Raw genomic sequence first — 21,778 nt, 5'->3', positions numbered from 1 at the left:
CAATTCATGTCAACGAGATTTAACTGGGAGAGGGGGCTATACGGTTTTGATCATTTGGTGGCAAGACAGCGCGGGTTATTAGAACGCCTCTTCTACCGTTAAAATATGAGCATTTTAGCGTCGAGGTAGTGACGCACTCTATCCACTCCTTTTTTTTTTTCAGATGAGCCCTACGGCTGTCTTCTAATTTCCAAAGAGCCAAACGTTTCATTTTGTCCCTTTCCCCATCGGCATTGACTGCGCATGGGCGGCAATTATACGTGCTTCTGTCACGAAACAGACGCTAGTGCTCCAGAGGCGCCCAAACAGCCATGGCTGAAGATGGTAATGGTGGACACACACCTCCTGCGTTTACCTTCGACGACGAAGCAATGCCGAGCACAAGCCAGGAATTCTTCGAGGGCGCTTTATGGACTTCCGACTGTAGCACTACGTGAGTCTTGCCGCTTGTAAAAAGTCTCGACGAATATTGTTCCTGTAGGTTTGACCCGGAACGCAGGCGTTGATAGCTATAGTTTTGTTCTTACTCCAAGGCAGGCCTTTGACTGACAACTTCAGCCTGCGTACGTAGGCGACATTTTAAACTTTTTTCGCACGTCGATGCGCGGCTGATGCCAAAATATCGTCAAGGTATGCACAGCTGCTGCTGTGTGTCGTTAAGGTGCAAAGGAATGTCACTGCGGGAAGCAAGTGCTTCTGTCGAAGAACATGTTTGTCGCTCGTGTTTGGTCACCGCGTCGCATACCTGTTCCGGTGGCCCATGGGCTACGGCATTGCGCTGCCGAGTTTGAGGTCACCCCTGTTGTTCCTGGAGCAACGGCCTATCATCGCTGATGGTGAAATGCAAAAAACACACACCGGTCTACATGCCCGTTATAGAAACCCACGCAGTGAAGCAAAGTTTCGTTCGTGTCAGGCTTTTCGAATGCTGCTCACCATGACATTTTAAAGGCAAATTTTTCCAATGGTCCCCTTTGAGCTAAATAAACGTCCTTCACAAAAACATGTGCAAGAAATCGGTAGGCGGGAGCCGCGGAGCTAGCAAAACCAAAGCAAATGACGTACGTCTGACGTACCTTTAGATTCTGGGATTCACGTAAACACGACGTACCTTTCGACACAGCGATCACAACATGGCCCGTCAGTGCCCACTGCTTCACCTGACTTCACGCCCTGGCAGCCAACGTGGGAGCGTAAACAAACTAGCGTATGGGCATGGCCAGCGCGCGACCACATTCCGTCATTCCGGCACTATAGAGAGGAACGCATACAAAACGAGCAAAGAAACTACTCCTCTGTATAGTAGGGCGGGCGATTCCTGAAATGCCATCGCGTACTGGGTGACTGTCTTGGACGACTGATTCGCCCCCTTTACGAGAGTTTGTTTAACGCATAACCTAAAAACTCTCTTGCACCATTCACTCGTGCTTCACATCGCGCGGCTGTCAGCTCGGTGACGTCTCTTCCTTTTTTAGCTGAAGGGAAACTTATAAGTATATTTAAGTTCTATATCAGGGATTAAAGAGTAAGCTTCGACAATTCTTTTTTTTACTCCTGCCGTAAAGAAGTCGCCAGTAAGAATGATTTGCGGTATACAACTACAGAAGCCCATCCCTTCATTTGCGTTTCTTTTTTCTGAGGCTTATGTCTGCAATTGTGGCTTGTTCATGCCCCGCAGCTCAACCTAATTTTTCCGAGAGGCAGCTGTGAAGGAAGCTCAAAAGAACGCATTTTTGTCGTAATTCAGTGAGTCATATGGGCTTGTTGGTACAATATCGTGAGCCTCGTAACACGTGAAAAGACAAAAACGCAAGGAAAACGTGACACACACATGTCACGTCTTCCTTTCAACGTTGCCTTTTCACGCGCTGTAAGCCTCACATTTTTCTCACATATGCTTAATTACAAATGAGTGCGTCCTTTTCTTTTCAAGCGCTCGAAATGAGTGTTCCCTAAGAGGCAACTATCGGTTCACTGTTATTCTGTAGAAGCCATGTTGCTCGTAATTTTAATTATTTATAAGATTGATCGCTCTGGGCGCGGATCCACGATTCATATTGAAATTGCTTTGAAAATCCTAATACCACCACGGCGATTGCGAATCCAAGCAGCCGCGGAAGGAGCATCTCTTTTTATTACAACCCTGCTTTGAATCGAAGCATGCAAGAAGTTCATGCACCCTCCTCTTTTGAGCTTCACCTTATTCCGTAGAACCATTAGACAAAAATTTTCCAGTTAGCCTACTCCGAAATTATCATTGCGATTCTCCTCTATGAGTTATTGGCTCCACGACAACTGGAAACCGAACACGTATAGCCAACTACAAAGCACTAATCAGAAGCGTTGTAAGTGAACATAAACATAAGTTCTAAACTAATCTAAACTAAACTTGATTTGCATGTTCATGCAAGTCAGAGGCGCATCCACTACGATCGATGATCGGGTTCCCCACTCCATGTATTACACAAGGTTCCCCTTGTGCGAGCCAGACGTGAGCATAGGGATAAATTAAACATTACATGTATCACATTCGTTAACAAAATAGCAGTTGGCTTGTTCCAAATAGCGCTTTCACCAAACTTTCTGCGGATGTTTCCTTCCTTATCTGTACAAAGAGTCCGATTATAATACATATGTCCAATTCTAGGATTTGCGATGACTCCTTCGAAGACCTGTGGAACGCGATGAACAGCCACAACGATGCCACGGACGTCACTGGTATGTACGGCATGGCCGTCGACTATCAATACCACTTGCGAAGACCCTTGACAATGCTCAGAGGAAAGAACAGTTACATACGCCACAACAGCGGTGCATTTACTGCACAAAACGACACACTTTACGCTGGTCACCGCGTCGGTTACCGTAAGAACAGCCCTAATGCAAATTAACAGGATAGCTGATTGGGAAAATTGGTGTCTTAAAGCCATACAGCGTGAAAGCCATACTTGGACAACACAATTGACATGGACATAGTTTACAAATTTCTAGCTCTGCCCCCCCCCCCAAAAAAAAAAGAGAAAGAAGATATCACAGCTCTGTAAAACTGCATGTGCTAGAGCACCTAAAGCGGCCAATATTGGTTCATAAATTACTAAGTTACAGGACTTTTGAATGTTCGCGAGCGCTTTGCAAGTCCTACCCACAACATAGCATAATATTGCAGAGCACTGCATATCTCCTTTCGAGCATTTTAGGGATATTATTAGATGCTGTTTCCAAAACTGCCTTATCCTTTTATCGCTCAATTACATGTGAAAGCTTGATATTGCTCACCTTTTAGAAATTCTTCAATATTGAAAGATATTTATAGAAACATTCACCGCCAAAACTAAACTTCGTTTGCTGCAGTCACTACATTTGAAGGTTTTCCTTTATGTGCAACAGACCTCAGCAAATTTAGTGCAATGGTTACCGCGTATTTCTAACGTATTTAGACAATCTACCGAGCTAAACTTTAGTTTTCTGCGCTACTATGGAACTTTACTATAACGAGAACGCGGCCTTCATGGTTAAGGCCAGTTGGGTTAGTGCAAAAGCTTGCTTACAGAATTTTGCATATTTCACATCGCCACCTTAGTAAAACCTGAAATATGCTTATTGCTGGAAATGTAGAGCCAAGATTTCACTCCGATTAGACACAAGAAAAATGTGCAGGACGCTTTAGCTTTGCCTTCAAGAGTGGAACGCGATACCATTCAAAGATCCCTGGCTGCTTCTCGCGCTTCCCGGTAACTGCATCTTATGTAACAGTAATGTTTACCGGGAAATGCTGACCGCAAACGCTATCCACGAAAGCGAGCTTTCTAGTAAAAACGCGGCTTCTTGCGTGGGCCGCTTATGGTCGGAGGCCAGCACCATCTGGACGCCCCCCTATAAGTGGTAGAAACACAGGGAAATGGGATTGTGTTTGAGCGTCCGCTTAAAAAAAATGTTCTCTCGTGTATTCAAATTACAATATGACGCTATCATGTCTGTAGGCTGTGTGTAAGTCGTAATTTACGATGTTTCTGGCGGATTTTACTTAAATTCGTTAAGTTCAGTAACGCCTTGGCGCTACACGGAAGGCCTGCGTGGTTCGGTATGCCTGATTCGGAATGATTTTTTTCTCACAACACGGTCAACGCCGACGCCGGACGCCGACACCGGATTATCTGCGACACGAGGGCCGTAACGCTGTCGCGTTAAAAATGCCTAATCTCATCTTCGGCGTGGAACACTGTCGTGTTCTATTCTAGTTTAATAAAAACAGCACATATTTTGGGGGAAATTCAACGTTGCATACTTTCCGTCACGCACGCCTCTTTCGTCACATGTATTGAAGGCTTATTTCCAGAAAGAGCACCGCACACGGAAGCACTGAAATCAGGTTACCCTATCACTAAACTTCAACTAAACCATTGTGGCCTTTTTTTTTTTCAGCGCGAAATGTTGACGCTCGTTGAATGACCCTTGCACAGTGATGGGCTAACACCTCTGTTATTCTTTCAGGCCATATACATGTCACTGAAAGCGGAATCACCAGTGCCCAAGCTGCGGAGTTCTGGAGCAGCGTTGATCATGCACAGTCCAGTACAAGCCGCGCTGGCATGGAGGAAGCATCGCCCATTATGGAAAACATTGCTAGGTGAGCCTACGTGTGGAAAAATTTCTTTGCATAAAGAAAATCACAGACGGTGCGTAATGCTGCCCGTGGTGCAACTATGCCTCCACTGTCTTTTTTTCTATGGAGGAGAGCTCTGATGCGTGAAACGCGCACAATAACAACCGTTATTATAAACACGGGTTATGGTGCAGGTGGTGCTAACCTGTTTGTCATGCTCAGAACTCTTGCAAGTTTGTGAAATGCTTTCGTACAACACCATATTAGTTTGCAAAGGTACTAAAGTGAAAGGCGCCCGTTCAAAAACAAAATTAAATTATGGGGTTCTACGTGCCAAAACCACTTTCTGATTATGAAGCACGCCGTAGTGGAGGACTCCGGAAATTTCGATCACCAGGGGTTCTTTAACGTGCACCTAAGTCTAAGTACACGGGTGTTTTCGCATTTCGCCCCCATCTAAATGTGGTCGCCATGGACGGGATTCGACCCCGCGACCTTGTGGTCAGCAGCCTAAAGGCTGTTTCACATGCTGCGACTGCAACGACGAAAATCGGTGCTGTCGCACGCGTCGCAATGCGATTTTTAGAGGGCTCATTTCACATGATTGCGATTTCAACAATGCGACTGGTGCGATGCCCAGGGTTGCTTAGTGCCAGGTTTCGTGGCACACGCTGCATAATTCTTTTATTGTAGTGAATAAAACGTTTACACTATAATATTATTGACTTCTCTTGATTATAAGCAAATATATGTACGTTTACTCATTTAAAAACGTTAGTTAAGATTTGTCTTGTGGTGCGCAACGGCGGTTTCCGTATCTCAGTGCGACATCGCGCACGTAAACAGCTGTCAGGTGGTTCAGCGATGTGTGTTGTCTTATCTATCTTCTATGACCGTTTCGTTCTGCCTGTGCTACAACAATCTGCAAGATGACCTATCGACAAGTTCATATAGCTACCCTCACCGTATATGCAGTATTCGGAATTCGGCTGCCACGAAGTTGTCGTATCAGCCCAACAAGCTCCTCGCGCTACCCGTGCTCGGCGTCAGCGTCTAGAGAAATGATGCGTGTATATTGCCTGTCATTGCGCATATGTGGTGCCTGCTCCTAGCCATATTCTTACGCCAAACGCAACAAGAAGCACCAACCCGAACGCCCGCGTGTGCCCCTGAACGAAGCCTCAAACGATCTGTGTGATTACGACGTGGAATGAAAATTGTGTTGTGAAATTCAACCTTAGCGCTAGCCTGGTTCGTCCATCGCCGTGCTTGCGCTGCGAATATATATATGGGAGCCCCCTCTCAATATTTCTAAAGGCGCAAAAGCCCACGCATCAAATGTTTCGAGCAGTTACCGTCACTTTTGTAGAAACCTGTACGTTGTAACGTAGCATTCTAAAAGACACGCTTCTCGTCCACTTTGTTGTCCCGTGTCTCGCGCTGGTAGTATACTCGGAACTTCTAACAAGAAGACCATATCAATACGCGCTATTGATAATGCAGGATCGTAGGCCCACGGCAGGCGCACTTGCCGTAGAATCTTTCAGCTTTCTGCTCAGCCTCGCACGCCTCTCACGGTCAGCCTGTTTTGTGGAAATAAATGTTGTTATTATATTATTAATGTTATTAGATATTATAGTTTCTTCACTGTTTTTTACAGCAATCATCCAGATTTCTTAAGCTAGTCATGCATTTAACCTGTATTAGGTCAACATTGTTACAACATGCTTATGGGAGTCATTTCAAACTAGATTGCTGAGCCAGAGAAAGTACAAATGCAAGCCTCAATGTTTATTCCAATTTGGTATTCCTAAACATTATATTGGCAGAATTTTATGCCTGCTTGCATTTCCTGCAATTCAATGTTCAGAGCTGGAAAAACTTATTCCTTTTCTTGCTGTCGAATGGCTGCTTCAATGTCGATAGCAAGCTATAATTATTCATTTCGAAAGTGTTAAGCAATGACTATATGTCTAAGCTTATGAATGCGTTTTTGTTCCACGAACACAATTAAGTTTTCTCTCTCCCTCTCATTGACAGCCATGGAATGAAACCGTTCACTTTCATAAGTATCAGGATGCAAACATTCTGAAATTTGTCCTGAACATTTGTCTGCGTCCTATAGTGTGCATGTTTGTATTAAGTTCTGGGGTTACAATCGCAGTGATCTACACATATTGTTATATTGCAACGAACAAATTTATTTCACTTTGTTTTCAAATCTACAATGTGGCCATGCAGTAACGACTGCATTAATAAGCAAAAAAGAAAACGGCAGATTCAATGTACGTGTTGGAATCTATGCGAAGTGAAGTTTTTGTCAAGTGGTCAATTAAATGCTGTTAAAGTAACTGCGATATATACAATTTGTCTTATTTTCAACAATCCAACTTGTCATCTTTTGCAAGGTTTGCTTATGCACCGCATAGGTCACAACCTTAATGTCATGTAATCTTTATGCATTACACTGTTCACAAACCATACCAAAACGCAAACGGCAGTTAATGTAGATGCACGCTGCGAGACATCAACACAGTGACGTTTGTTGAGCAAGGAATGGTGCGAGGTGTATGCAGATGAATGAATGACATGCTTATGTACTTATTTATATACCTCGCAGGCTGCAAGGTTGGAGTATTATGCAAGGGGGAATAAAAAAGTTGTTGCAAAAGGAAGAAGGGCACAACATTAAGAAAAAAAACAGCAAAAAAAGCAGTACCACTACATTGCACCAACTAGCCCAACGTGTTTTACTGGCACAACATTATACAATACTTAACAAACAATAACAGAAAAAGTTACTGCCCATGCACCCTGTACAGATGGTAAACCAGCGAAGCTGAAATGTGCAGCCCCGGTTTTTATCACTGGGTTAATTCCAATGGCTTATTCAAGTCTTTCTGTATTATTGGTTATGTCTGTTTCTTAATGAGGCTATGCACATGTTTGGCTTGGGTTTATCACATTGTTTATTTGGAATGCCGCACATTGCACTTTGCAAGATCACCATCTTCGAAAGTGCGATGAGCAGCGGTTCATTGTGTTAATCCAGGTGGTCCATCGAAGTCTTTCTGAATTATGTTACGCATTTGTGTTTTGTAATGCGTTAATCATAATGTTTATAACTCAGTTATGCACTGTAGTTACCAAGTGACACACCGGGGCTGCACATTTCATTTAATTAAATACAGGGACACATTTTTGAACCTATAGGGAAGTCTGAGAGAGACTTCTGCACGCGAGCTCTGCTGCTAGAGAGAAACGACGTCACTATCGGTGTAGCCAATGGCCCGCCACACCTTTGCTGCAAGATAATTATGACATCATGATCTTGTATTAACCCCGTCCCACTCTGTGTCCCTTCCTTGCAATAATGCGTAGATAAATGTTTATGTGTTAAATGCATAAGCATTTCTATGTCTACCCAACAGGAAATGTCTCCGTCCCTCATGTAAGACGAACAATGGCTCACAACCCCCGAAACAATGGCTCATACCCCTACGCTAGGGTTCTTGTGATCGGACCATGAGTGTTTCGCCTAGGCATATACAGCTTCACTCTAAAAAGAATGAACAGCTTTCTGCTAGATACCAAGATAATCTCATGAGTGTACTAACAAATGAAAATTTATTGACCACGCCAAGTAAATGCTGGTCGACAAGCAATAAATCGAATTTACACAAAAAGCAGAAGCAAGATCTGATGCGTGTCCATACAGATCCCAACAGGAAACGCATCCATCTCTGAAAGTCTAACAGCGGCCATGCTGACACAAGATTCTCCCAGTGTATTTGCATCTACAGCATCCATAATTTCTCTACGCAGCCGATTTCCACAGAATGCTAGCTTCTTCTTCTACAATGCACTCTCCACATCTGAGCATGCATTGTAGAGGAAGAAGCTAGCATTCTGTGCAGATCGGCTGCCTAGAGAAATTACGGAAGGTGTAGATCTAAAAATGTTGTGTTAATCTTGTCATCACGGCCTCCGTTAGAAATGGATGCATTTCCCGTAAGGAAATGCACATGAATTTTTGCTTCTCCTTTTTGTGTATGTTCAGTCTATTGCTTGTCAGCGAGCATTTACTCGGTGTGTACATTAAACTTTTGATTGTTAGATCGTCACGGTTTTCTTGTTTGTCCTATGTGTTCTTTGGTGCCATTTGCAGCCAGGCTATTCGTTTCTTTTTTTTTTTAGACTGCAGCAAGTCACTTTAATGGCCCTCATGATACCTTATAAAATCTTTTATTTGGCCAATGTAGCAAGAATGTAGTGTGAAGCAGTAAGAATAGGGTATGCTAACTTCTAATTAAAAGGTTTATTGTGAAAATGCAGTGATCTATAAAGGTTACCACAAAGTAGTACAGCAATAAAACCTGATAAAGACTAGTGCTTGATGAAACCAAGCATAAAAGCAGGAAAGGGGGAAAATACATATAGATATACAAGTCCAGGGAAAAAAACAGTGATCACCAAGTGTGCAAGTGGCTACCTTCCAGGAAACTCATTTTTTCCCAATGGCAGGGAAATGGAAGAATGTGCTTGCATTGCATAAGCAAGCTGTCAGTCTGTCTATTGGAATAACAACAGTGTTTCTTGAAAGGTGCTGGCATGCAGGATTGGCAATGGTAATTATTTTTTCCTGCACTTGAAATTTTTCTCTATTTTCTTTCTGTAGCATTTTTATTTATGTTTGGCTGCATCAAGCACCAATTTTTATCTATCCTTCAAAGATGTCTTTCTTTTTCTGGGGAAAACTCGGGGAAGGCAGGAGATGGAAATTCAAGACGATGAGCAACATGAGAAAAAGGTGAAAGTAGGAGCCAACGTTTCCACACGTGGACCTTGAAGAAGACAAGTCCACTTGTCGAAACGTTGGCTCCTGCTTTCACCTTGTTCTCATTTTGCTCATCGCCCTTTTACAACTCGCCACATTTTTACAAATGAACCTCAGTTGAAAGTTAGTCCTCATCCATATCTAGCGTCATCCTGTTGATACTGCTTCATGCTATGCACTCTTGCAACATTTGTGTGTGTGTGTGTGTGTGTGTGTGTGTGTGTGTGTGTGTGTGTGTGTGTGTGTGTGTGTGTGTGTGTGTGTGTGTGTGTGCGCACGCACGCGTGGATTTGGATGCACGATCGGGCCCTTGGGCAGAGGTATCATTCTTCTCCTGTGCAGCCTTATGAATTCATTAACTATACTGCAACAGAAATGCGTTGGACAGGAACGAAGTGAACACACAGAGTGCTTCGTTCTTGTGTGTTGTCTATCTGTTGCACTTTAGTTAATAATGAATGCACACAAACTCATCTAGTTTTCAGTTATTATGTCAGGCTTATAAGTGCGCTTGTGTCCTGGAATATCTGCATGGCTATGTATCCTGTAATTTAATTTCTGGCCATGTGCTGGCAAGTCACGTGTTAATCTCCTGATTTTCCTGACAATCTTATGTGACGTGCAGGCCCAGACAGTTTCTGGTGAATCCATGCAGGGTGTTGTGCAGGGTGTAATCTGCATTGCAAGTGCTGCTTTGATTGCTTTCCGTTCAGCTTTTCTAGGTGTAGGATGACCTGGAATGGTACTCACTTATATGGGGTTTAGTTTTATGTAGTGTCATACTACTGTTACACTGCTTTTGCCAGATCAGTGTACTATATGTGCCTTATGTTTACTTGTATCTTCATGACTAGCAACCTCCTCTGTGTGTTTGGCAGTTGCATATAGTCTCCTGGCCTAATTGTTTGCCCCCATATTCCATGGTATGGGCCTGTTGTGTTTCAAGTTCAGGTACTCCCGAGGTTGTGTTTCTGAAGGGAGGGGTAGTCGTCTTTGCATCTCATATGCTAGCTGGCATAGTATCTTGGGATGAGGTTCTGAGCTCTCGAGACAAAGAATTTGTGCTGCAGGCTGCAACTCTACTCTGTCTAGGTGCTTGTTCGTTAGCTCTTTCTCATAGAGGTCTTCAAGCATGGTACAGTTGGAAAGACCTGTTATTACTACCCGATGCCTGTATTCGATGAGTTGTCTTTTTTGTGTGCTGCTGGTAATTCATACCGTACCATACCTTGGACACAAGCACAGCATCTGCGATTTTCTATAGTATCCGCTCGCCCACCCCCGTTATTTCGAGATTATTCTTTTCACCAGGTGTGGAAGTTGCGTCCAGGCATTGCATAATTGTTTCACCCACATGCTGGCTCTGCCGTCATGGGCTTACACTAGCTGAGGATTTGTGGATGTTGACTTGCGGGCATATTTGTACAGCTATGTGGATCACAATGTGCAATCTGGGGTAGTTCTTGATTCTAGTCTTTCTTTTTTTTCTGACGTCGATATGATCTGACTTATCAGAAAGCGAGAGGCCAGACTAGCCAAGAAAGTCTGCAGTGTTGTCGAGGGCTTGTTGCATCATTCTTGATTTCTGTATAAGATAGCTTTCCCACAGACTGTAATACACCATAGGCTGTAGTGTTTCTTGTAGTATTCCCGTGTTGTTGGTGTGTGTGGGCTAAACGTACCTCCAACTCTCACCTGGAATTTTCTGTCTTTCAGAAAGTTAGTTTAAGTGCTCTACCAGAAATGTTTTTGCTCATCGTTCCTCTTATTAGAGCAGCATGAGGTACTGCTGTTAAAAGCCTCCTCACTCTGCTTATTCTTTCATAAGTGGTATTACACAATGTCCTGCAATAAAGTTTCTGCTGCTTATGGCCCACTCATATCTGCCAGAAGGGACAACTCTTGAAAAAGGTTTTCTTTGTGCTATGTGTGCGACGTAGTATGAGCATTCATGCCTTGACATTTATACATCTGTAGAACCAGCTTCTTGACAGAGTACTTGGTATACCTGATCATGCTTACTTGTGCAGTGCTGTTGAACAATACATATTGATGCAATGAATATTTACACACTTGAATTATCACGAAAGATGGTTGTTTTACAATTCTGCGCTTTGCTTCCTATTGGTGTTAGATTTTGCATAAGCATGCCCCCCGTGCAATAGCATTTTGAAGTGTAAGGGTTCAATAAAAGGTGATGAACTAAATCTAAGTGCAAGAGCTTTTTTTAGCACCTATGACTCCCATCGAAATGCAACTTCCATGGCTGGCAAATCAATCCCTCGCCTTGTGTTAGCAGCAGAATGCTATAGCCACAGTGGCAGGTGAACAAATTGAAGAACAATATTTCTCTCCATAATTTTTTTTCTTGCCTGTATGTAAGTAAAGTATGGAATATGTTTGTCATTGCAAAAAAGCCCAGTTTGTGTTCTTTTATTGAATAAACCACATATTGTGTATAGTTGAAATGCAGAAATTTGTTCTAAAATCCTCAGGTAATATATGTTCTTGCAAGTAGCATGGTATTTCATTACTTATAAAGACAGTAATCGCAGCGGATATAGTTATATGGGTTTACACACTAATATGTGTGATCACCATCTTATTAGAAACTTACTAGAAACATGTAAGGAATGAATGTTTCTGCACATTTGATCAGCTGTGAACGTGCAAGAACTGCTTGTACTGGCTGACTTCACTGCACAGTTTTGATTTACTTTTCTTCAGCGTGTTGTTTTATACTGTTTTATCCCCACAAGAACAGGCCGTTTGCCTGCCTTTCGCATTGTTGCACGAGTTCTACATAATTGTGCAGGAGGGTACGTTGTCACTGTATTTACTTAATCTACTAGCTGTACAGTTAATTACCTTGCAGAGCAAGTGTTCATACAGATGCAGTAAGGATACAAAGTCCGCAACATAGTCAATGTTTATTGGTTTCTGTGCAAGAAAAAAAATTCTCCAGAGAAAAGGTGCAACTAAACGTGCATGTAATATTTTATTCAAGCCACGGATTTAATGCTATCGTAGCAAATTCATTACGATAGCCTACACTATTGCTATGTCAAATTTAATGAGAGGCAAGATAAGCTTTCAAGATGCATCGGGAAATTCGTACTTGAAAACAGACAAGAAAATGCAACTGAACGGTACCGCGTTCAGCGCAACGTTGAAACTTCGCTTACTTTGCTGTCTTGTCATTTGCCCTTGCCGAGGTTGAAATAATTCAAGCTGCTCCGTAAGCGCGATTTTTGCATGCTACTCAACAAAAGAAAATTGTGACGACCTCGTCGTCTGCTGGGGATCGAACACTTCTTAGCACTGACAACTCGCAAAGGCGTACGAAGCAAACGTGAAAATGCACTTCATTTGCTGTGTAGCGTGTAAACGAACGCATAGCAATCGGAGAATGCAATCTGCGGTACAAGTTTTTCATTCTCCCTTCGCGTACGTACCGAATTCGACGATCCACGTCTCCGCGCATTGCACTTGTCGTGCGAGGCGCCTTTTTTCAAACAAACCGGCGAAATAGCTCCGTTGACAGCTCTCCGCGCAATTTCGACGGAAAATCGCAGCGATCGGTGCGACGGTGCGACTGTGCGACCAACCGGTTGGTCGCAGCCGAAAATCGGGGGGTCGGCACTACGACTGCGATTTTCATCGCAAACGACGGAAATCGCACTTCCGGTGCGACGAAAATCGCATCATGTGAAACAGGCTTAACACCATAGCCACTGAGCAACCACGGCGGGTGCCTAAAGCAATCGAGCAAGGCAGTGACGGCCCATATTGCTTAAGTGACGTTCATTTCAGAGTGCAGCGATAAATCTTAGACTTTCCATGATTTGACTGTATGCCACATGCTCAAATATTGCACCACTTTACTATGACTTTCACTTACAAAAGTAACCTATGATCCCGGAGGCATGATGATGGTATGACGCTAACGCAATGATAATGGAATAAGAATGAATGATATTACTAGGTAGCCGGATCGAATCCGGGCCACAGCGGCCGCATTTCCATGGGGCGAAATGCGAAAACACCCGTGTAGTCAGATTTAGGTGCACGTTAAAGAACTCCAGGTGGTGAAAATTTCAGGAGGCCCCCACTGCGGCGTGCCTCATAAACAGGTCGGGGTTTCGGCACGTAAAACCTCATAACTTAATTTTAATTTCAAGGAATGATATTGATGTAATGGTAAAGTCGTACGATGGCGACGGCATCACGACAATTACAGGCGCATTCTGAAGCCATGATGATGGTATGACAGACTACGTGACGACGACGCTAAAGCAACCGCATGAAAAAGCGATAATGACGACGACCGCACCGCACAGGCGGCATGATGACTATGCCGTATGACATCAAATTCGTGATAGCGTCTGTGTGACAACGATGCAATGACAACGATGGCATGACAACGACGGCATAATCCCGACGCGATTTCGACAGCATAACTGCCGCAGAATAACGGACAATGACGTCGACGCATCAACAAGGGTGGTGTGACGGCATGACGACAATGGGATTACGACATTGAAGTGATGACTGCGGCGGCTGCTGTGAATCGCGTCCCCCGCGTCACCCACGCGCTGCCTCTCGCGATCTCCCACTTAGCGAGGCAGTCGCGCCTCACTTGGCTCCGTTTGCAACGCGCCGCGCGAGACACTGACCGCGGCAGCCAATGCATCGCGAAATGAAAACACGTATGCAGCTGCGCTCAAATTAGGCATTCGGAAGTATCATATTAGTCGGTGCATTTTTTTCTAAGATAAATAAAGAGTTTAGGTTTTTATTTGTTGTTTTACCCAAGACAAGTAACCAGTGCTTTTAGTCGAATTAAGGTCGACATTGATAGTGGTAAGAATTCTGCCTATATGTTAATTTACATATTTCCTGAGTAAAAATTTCTATTATGCGAAGCATATTACGAGAGCTCAACCCAGCTCCTCAGGCGCGGCGGTGTCGCCTTGAATACCACGTGACACCGTGACGTCACGACAGAGGAGAAGTGGCTTTGGCTCAACTCTTGCAAGATGGGCTGGGTGGGAATCGAACCAGGGTCTCCGGAGTGTGAGACGGAGACGCTACCACTGAGCCACGAGTACGATGCTTCAAAGCGGTACAAAAGCGCCTCTAGTGAATGCGGTGTTGCCTTAGAAACGAGCTGTTTCTAAGGCTCAGGCGTGCGTCACTTGCTCAGGCGCACATTTCGTTGCCGCGCCGAACGCTGCGTTGCTCGACGCTCACCGCGTCCAATGCGGGGCGTCCAAGGCGAAGCAGAGTAACGCATGAGTTGTTTCTTCGTCTAGCCGAACCAAATATAGCCAAGCAACAGCAGTTCACCAAGCTAAACAGTGGTTCAACAACTAAAATAAAGGCTAGTATGCTTCGCATCCTGGGCTTAACCTTACCTAAGCCACAGCTATTTTTTTCTTCACGAAGTGATAAATATTTACTTAATTTTATCGATTTACATTATGTGGTTTATTTACATCCTTTTACTTATTAAGCACATATTGCGATATAGATACCACCTAAGCCAGTAGAGCTAACGAAGACTTACAAAGTAACATCACGCTGGTTGAATCGTGGCACATATTTGGCTGAGTCGCGACAACAAAAGTAACAGTATAAATGCGACTACGCAATCCTAATTCCAAAACAGCGCCAGTGGCGCACACAGAAAGAAACAACGGGACGGCGCGCTGCCTCTCAAGGTCAGGTTTACAATTATGTTAGAACATGAACTTGCCCAACTGTTCCTACTGTTCATATACAAATTTATAAAATATAGAAAGTAGTTTATAGCTGGAAATGTTCATTATTTTAATTAAGAAAAACAAGCATGTGCCACCGAAGCAAAAGAAATAAAAAATAGAGGTAATCTTTGTTACAGTAACGCAGATTCCAATCAGTGTTGAAATGTAGATTTGAAGACTGAGATTGAAGAAGCAGAACATTTCATTGTCGGCATATTTCATCCGCTGGGCATTTCAACATGAACGCACTTGTATTTTTAACCTATTAGCACACGCAGTGTATGATGAAAAGATTATGCGCATGTCAGTTGTTTCGTGTGCCGTGCGGGAGCGATGAATCGTACGCACGTGTGTCAGTGTTAACCAACTTCATACAAGTATAACAGACATTAAAGTCCGGTAACTTAAACATAAGGCCGGTAGAGCAAAAGCAACTGTTTGGTTTAGGACGATTGCTTGTGGTATTGCCTGTTGCCTAAGGGCGACCAATGTATTTTGAAGAGAAAGCTGACCCTTTTCCCGCTCCGAGTAGTTGGGCCAACGAAACCACTTCTGGTATTGTTTTTAAGGGTTTTTTTTACACTGAAATCTATATTACAGGGCTCCGAATCGCTTTTGAAAAATAAAACTAGCGCGACCTTCTACTAAAGTGATAAAGAAGTGGAAAGTCACCATATGCTGCGGTAACCTTTAACATTTGAGAACAACTGCAGTAGTACGTCGCGTTTCAGCTACGCTCATGCTGTACAGTGTATCCGTCATCGGACATTTTTAAGGCGGGAAGCCTTAAATCTCTGTTTCAAGGTCGCGTTGTGATTGCACAGAAAATCAGTGTTCATATCACTACTGGCTCGTTCGTCGTCCGTCGTCTTTCACATCGTTGCCACATCGACGCCACTCAACATCATCATAAGCCTGGTTACGCCCACTGCAGGACAAAGGCCTCTCCCATACTTCTCCAACTACCCCGGTCGTGTACTAATTGCGGCCGTGTTGTGCCTGAAAACTTCTTAATCTCATCCGCCCACCTAACTTACTGCCGCCCCCTGCTACGCGTCCCTTCCCTTGGAATCCAGCTCGTAACCCTTAATGACCATCGGTTATCTTCCCTCCTCATTACATGTCCTGCCCATGCCCATTTCTTTTTCTTGATTTCAAATAAGATGTTATTAACTCGCTTTTGTTCCTTCACCCAATCTGCTCTTATCCCTTAACGTTACACCCATCATTCTTATTTCCATAGCTCGTTGCGTCATCCTCAATTTAAGTAGAACCCTCTTCGTAAGCCTCCAGGTTTCTGCTCCGTACGTGAGTACTGGTAAGACACAGCTGTTATACACTTTTCTCTTGAGGAATAATGGCAACCTGCTGTTCATTATAAGAGAATGCATGCCAAACGCACTCCAGCCCATTTTTATTCTTGATTATTTCAGTCTCATGATCCTGATCCGCGGTCACTACCTGTCCTAAGTAGGTGTATTCTCTTACCACTTCCAGTGCCTCGCTACCTATCGTAAACTGCTGTTCTCTTTCGAGACTATTAAACATTACTTTAGTTTTCTGCAGATTAATTTTTAGACCCACCCTCCTGCTTTGCCTTTCCAGGTCAGTGAGTATGCATTGCTGTTCGTCCCCTGAGTCACTAAGCAACTAACTATGCTGATTCGACGCCACTAACCATGCCAAAAAGGACAGTCAATTATTCCAGAGTCAATTAAGGCACTTCAACTTAGGACCTTAGACAGGAGTCGAATCTACGACATTTGGCGGTAATTATAGCGGATATGACTAAGGCCCAGCTAATTAAGGTAGCCTAATTTGGGCGCTCGAACCCACAACCTTTACTGGGTAAAAGAAGTAATAAGAAGCAAGAACGCACTCGGACGAAACTATCGAGTAATTCGATCGTTCTCTCTTGAGCGCGCAGACATTAACCTCCACCATCTATGGTGTATGCTAAAGTGACTATCATTTTTTTTCATGCTGTTCTCACAATAAACTTGATCCTTCATTAAATTATCAGATAAGCAGCTGCGACTGCCTTAGCAGAAGCAAACCTAGCATAGTTTGCAAAGAAATATTTATGAACTCCATCTTCGTTGAGGCGAAATTCATTCGAATTCATCCTCTCATTCTGAACTGTTCAAATTGACATTTGTCTATGAGACAAAATCTGTTTTGTATTAAGAGCCAGGTATTTAAACCCTTAGTTTCAAATACCACGAAAAATGCGCTGTATTTCTCACATCTCCGGGATGCACCAGTCATAAATGTAATTAGCGCGAAAATACTACATTCTCCACGGCGATGCGGAACCACAACATGCGGGTACAAATGAAAATTTTTCTAACATGAGCGCTGCTTAGCATCAGCATTGCAGAAACCATGCGCAGAGTGTCTCGTTTATGACCCAGCCTGTTTTATTATTATTGCATAAGAAGAAGGTCCATGGAGCGAAATATTTTACTCCGGAATTGTTAGGATTCTGTCACTGTGGCAAGTGGAGCACGCATGGTATGTAGGAAAGTACACACGGAGACATCATGCCCGTTCCAATTTGACCATTAAGCTGACTATGTTCGTTCAAGTCAAGGTAGGGGACGTTTCGACTACGGTGGTTGAGTGCCCGGCACCAGATATTACCTCGAGTGTGCGGTTCGTTCTATGCCAGCCAGCGCAATGTGGCTTTAGTGAGAGTGAAACACTTAAAATTCAAGCATTTTTCAAGCATTTTTCAAGCATTTTTCGTTCAGCCGGTATATGTGCAACCTCTTTAATAACACTGACTGATGCAGTGAGAGCGAAACACTTCAAATAGTCCGTTTACTAAGCAGTACTTTGCCTTTCTTGAACTTTGTTTTATAAAAATGTAATTTCAACTTTTTCGTCACAGCTGTGTCTAACATCAACACCTTTATTAATTGCAGCAATTCTGACGATGCTTGGCGTTACCGATGGCGCACTCAGCAGAGATCAATAACCGACGGGACTTACAACGTCGACGGTACGTACGCCATGGCCACTCACCTTTACAACAAACATGGAAGATAGCTCCAACCTGTTGCGTGGCAGAAGCGTACTTATTGCATACAAAGAGAGAAGTCAGCCGCGGCGCCAACACTGTGTCCACATGAGCCACTTCATCAATGTCCTTTGAAAGAAATGTGTGTCCCCTTTCCCTCACCCCCACTTTGGGTTAGAAAACCGGGTGCTCGTCTGGTTGACTTCCCTGCCTTTCCTGTCTTTGCGCTCTCTCACTGCTTGCCCTGATATGAATACATGCAAATTCATATGAAATCTATGCAGTTGAAATTTTCGAACGAATTGCTTCTCATATCAGGAAATTGTGAACGCATGCTCCTATAGGCCATCGCGTCAGAAACCGAGACTACGTTTCATGCCATGATCAATTTACTCGCCATTGGAACCAGTGCATGCCAATTGGTCTTCCATTTTGTTTAGCAAGCAGAATTTCAGTGGGTCCATCGCGCTACCACTGGATACTTTTTTCTTTGAACCGATCAAACTTAGAAGAGAAAATGTTTTTATACCATCCCAGCGTGTGATTTGCATTTAGGGTGGCGTTTAAGGTGTCTGTATCGGAGGGTTGTAACGGTGCTGTAACGTTTTCGGCACAGCGTGAGAATTGTTCACGCGTAGCATGCTATCAGCAGCCGACATATCCCACCGTATACAAGTTACAGTTTACAATTTGGGGCAGCCCAAATCAATTTTTACAGAAACTCTGTTATATTATGCTCGGAAAGAAAGCAACAACTTACACGTAAACATTACAAAATTAATGAAACCGTAACTCAATAAGACAAAATTATTTGCAAGGTATTTCGCTCTGTGAGCATGAATCATTACCAGGTATCCCCACCATATGCTTCTGAAGCATTAACGAGCTTCAATCACATTGATAGATTAAGAATCACAGCACACAAGATTTCCAATGAGTGAGGCACCACCTGAAAATTATACCGCTGTGTTAACAAGAAAGTCTACACCTGGCTGATAAAACGGCCTTCCAAACTGAATGCTCTATTCTGTAAGCTGATTATCATTCTATAGATATATCAAGCATTTTTCGTTCTGCCGGTATATGTGCAACCTCTTTCATAACACTGACTGATGCACGTTGAGAGTTTAGTGGCGTGACTAGGAAAAGTGAGTATGCTGGACTTTGAAAATAAACTCCTTAAATTACGCCTAATCAATCGCACTGTAGTTCGTTGGAAGTCAAAGCTATTGCAACTCATATACTTAGTGATCTGGTTGGGAATTGGCGTTTAATGCTTTTGTGACCTACGAAGGCGTTGAGGCTATGGCAGTGGGTGTAATAAGGCGATTATCATTCTTGGCCTGCTTTCTCCAAATCAGATTGTATATAAAGGTGTTTTCAGCAATAAGGTATGCCCTTCATTGTTTTGTAGGGAACCTCCTCACATGCTGACAAGGCTTATGCCTTGTTCTCGCCTTTTAATCTCTGCGTTCTCCTTTTGTTTCAATGCCATGCAATTTCTGCGCACTTAGGGAAGATGCGGTACTAGCTACAATCCTTGCAGCGCTATCCGCACATCCCACACTTTTAAGCAATTTGACGCTTTCCGTTGCACCATTTAATGACATTGCACTGTGAATTAAGACTTCCATAATTCTTCCTAACTAATCTTCTGTCTGCAACACGAATCTTAGATAATCGCATTGACCAATCGTTGTTGATGTTCCGTTAATAGTCTGTTGATGGCATACACAAGGCCATTGGCGAGGACAACCGTTTTAGATTTCTTAATGAGTTGCTGAATATGCATTGCTTACCACCTGAGCTTAAGAACTTCAGCCGCAGGAGTGGCCAAATGGGGTTCGGATAACCAGTTTCTGAAAGGCGAGTACTTCGTGACACATGTAAGTGTCATAGGAGGTCAAGAATCTCTGATCAGGCTTAAAAAAAATTATAATCCCTCGGTAGAAATGTGCCCTCTCAATTTTGCTTTGTCCTTCTCCGTAACACGTTAGGTGTAGTGCTCGTAATAGTTACGCTAAAGGAATGAACTCCGCCATGTATCTAATGCGCCTATATCTAGATAATCCCGCAAATATGGTGGGTTGCACGCACAAGAAATCGGCATGTCCCATTTTCCTGCGACCATTCTCCTATTGTGCCCGCGATATGAGATAGAGGGCAATAATCTTCAAAAGAATTAAGCTCGTCCTCGGTTTCCCCATCGCTGAGCACGAAGTTCTTGCATCGATTCAAAAAATACTTATAGATGGGAAAAGCACAGACTCCGGTAGCCCTGCAGTAGGGTTCCCCCACAACTAAAACTTCTTGCCTCGCAATATCGATAATAATGAAGCATTCATTTCCTATGAATTGACCTTGCAAAGCGGGGAATGAAGACTTTTGCTGTACTTTTGTACCGTACAGGCGTCACTGACAATGGTAACAGTAGTTACCTGCACCTGGGGTCCAGCACCCGCATTGATCACGCTATGCCAAGCACAAGCCGCACAGGCATGGAGCAAGCACCTGCCATTGCAGAAGGCGGCGCCAGGTGAGCCCACATCTAGAAAGGTTTAATTCCAAAGAAACTCAGTGACAAGAGGGATGCCTACCCGGGGAAAAATCATGCCTGTACTCGCTAATTTCTCCCGGTAAGGGTCAGCTCTGATGCCTGAAACAGGCACTGCATCAGCAGCTTTGAGTGTTCGGCCGGCGGAGCTTGCCATGACATACGTAATATTTGCAAGAGAGCGACTGGACACGGACAGAGTATAAAAACAAAAACAGGCAGCATGTAGCACTCCTGTTACACGTGAATACACGCGTTCAGGGTGGTTACCTTGGAGACTCACTCCCCCTGTGAAATATATGGACACAATGAGGAGGAAGATGTTCATCTAAGAGATAGATGTCAAAATGAAACACAGCATATCTATGTTTACCGAGGCCGTGTAGGGTGGGTACACATGCATTAAAAAAAGTGGCCGAAATTAATCCGCACGTCCACACTAAGGCTTGCCTCATAATGAGATGAGATGAACATAGTGAGGAGCGAGATGTTCATCTAAAAAACAGCGCGTACAATGTACCCAGGCAATGTAGCGTAGGTGCGCTGGTAGTAAGCAAAGCAGTCGAAATTCATCCGTGCTCCCCACACTACAGCCTGCGACATAATGAGATCGTGGTTTTGGTGCATAAAAACCCCAGAATTCAGATTCTTTTTATTTTTAGTATCGTTCTCTTCACCAAACGCTTCAAAGGCCATAAGAGCAAAGTTATTAGGTAACCGTAATTGAATCAGTTGCTGAGCCGCAGATATCTCAGTAAGAGAACATGAATTATGTCAAAATATCATGGGAAGTGCTGCGTAATCTCACCATTTCTTTTTTTCTTGTAATTACGCACTACCTATCGTTGACGATATCAAAGTAGATGTTCTCTTAAATTAGCCTGCCCTACTTCCGCTCGTCATTGAGGGAAATTCTCACCCTGATTGATACGTAGCTATGATATGTCAAATACTAGGACAACTGCACAAGCGAGTCTTATACTGATAATACGGCAAG

General features: G+C 43.6%; 1 protein-coding gene across 3 annotated transcripts in view; it reads left to right on the top strand.

Annotated features, from left to right (window-relative positions):
• LOC139046765 (uncharacterized) overlaps positions 1-21,778 on the top strand; it is a 29,776-nt gene continuing 7,998 nt past the window's right edge. For 2 of the 3 annotated variants that reach the window (XM_070526066.1, XM_070526065.1), the window contains exons 1-5: positions 2-433; positions 2,648-2,718; positions 4,492-4,627; positions 18,133-18,209; positions 20,637-20,763. In XM_070526066.1, coding sequence (XP_070382167.1) covers positions 312-433; positions 2,648-2,718; positions 4,492-4,627; positions 18,133-18,209; positions 20,637-20,763 — 533 coding nt within the window. In that variant the 5' untranslated portion in view covers positions 2-311. Of the gene's footprint in view, positions 434-2,647; positions 2,719-4,491; positions 4,628-18,132; positions 18,210-20,636; positions 20,764-21,778 lie in introns of all 3 variants that reach the window. The other variant, XM_070526067.1, reaches the window with a different exon arrangement.

The sequence above is a fragment of the Dermacentor albipictus genome, chromosome 9 (genome assembly GCF_038994185.2).
Source record: "Dermacentor albipictus isolate Rhodes 1998 colony chromosome 9, USDA_Dalb.pri_finalv2, whole genome shotgun sequence".
Classification (NCBI taxonomy): domain Eukaryota; kingdom Metazoa; phylum Arthropoda; class Arachnida; order Ixodida; family Ixodidae; genus Dermacentor; species Dermacentor albipictus.
The sequence above is the reverse complement of the archived record's forward strand: the minus strand, read 5'-3'. Positions and strand labels throughout refer to the sequence as shown.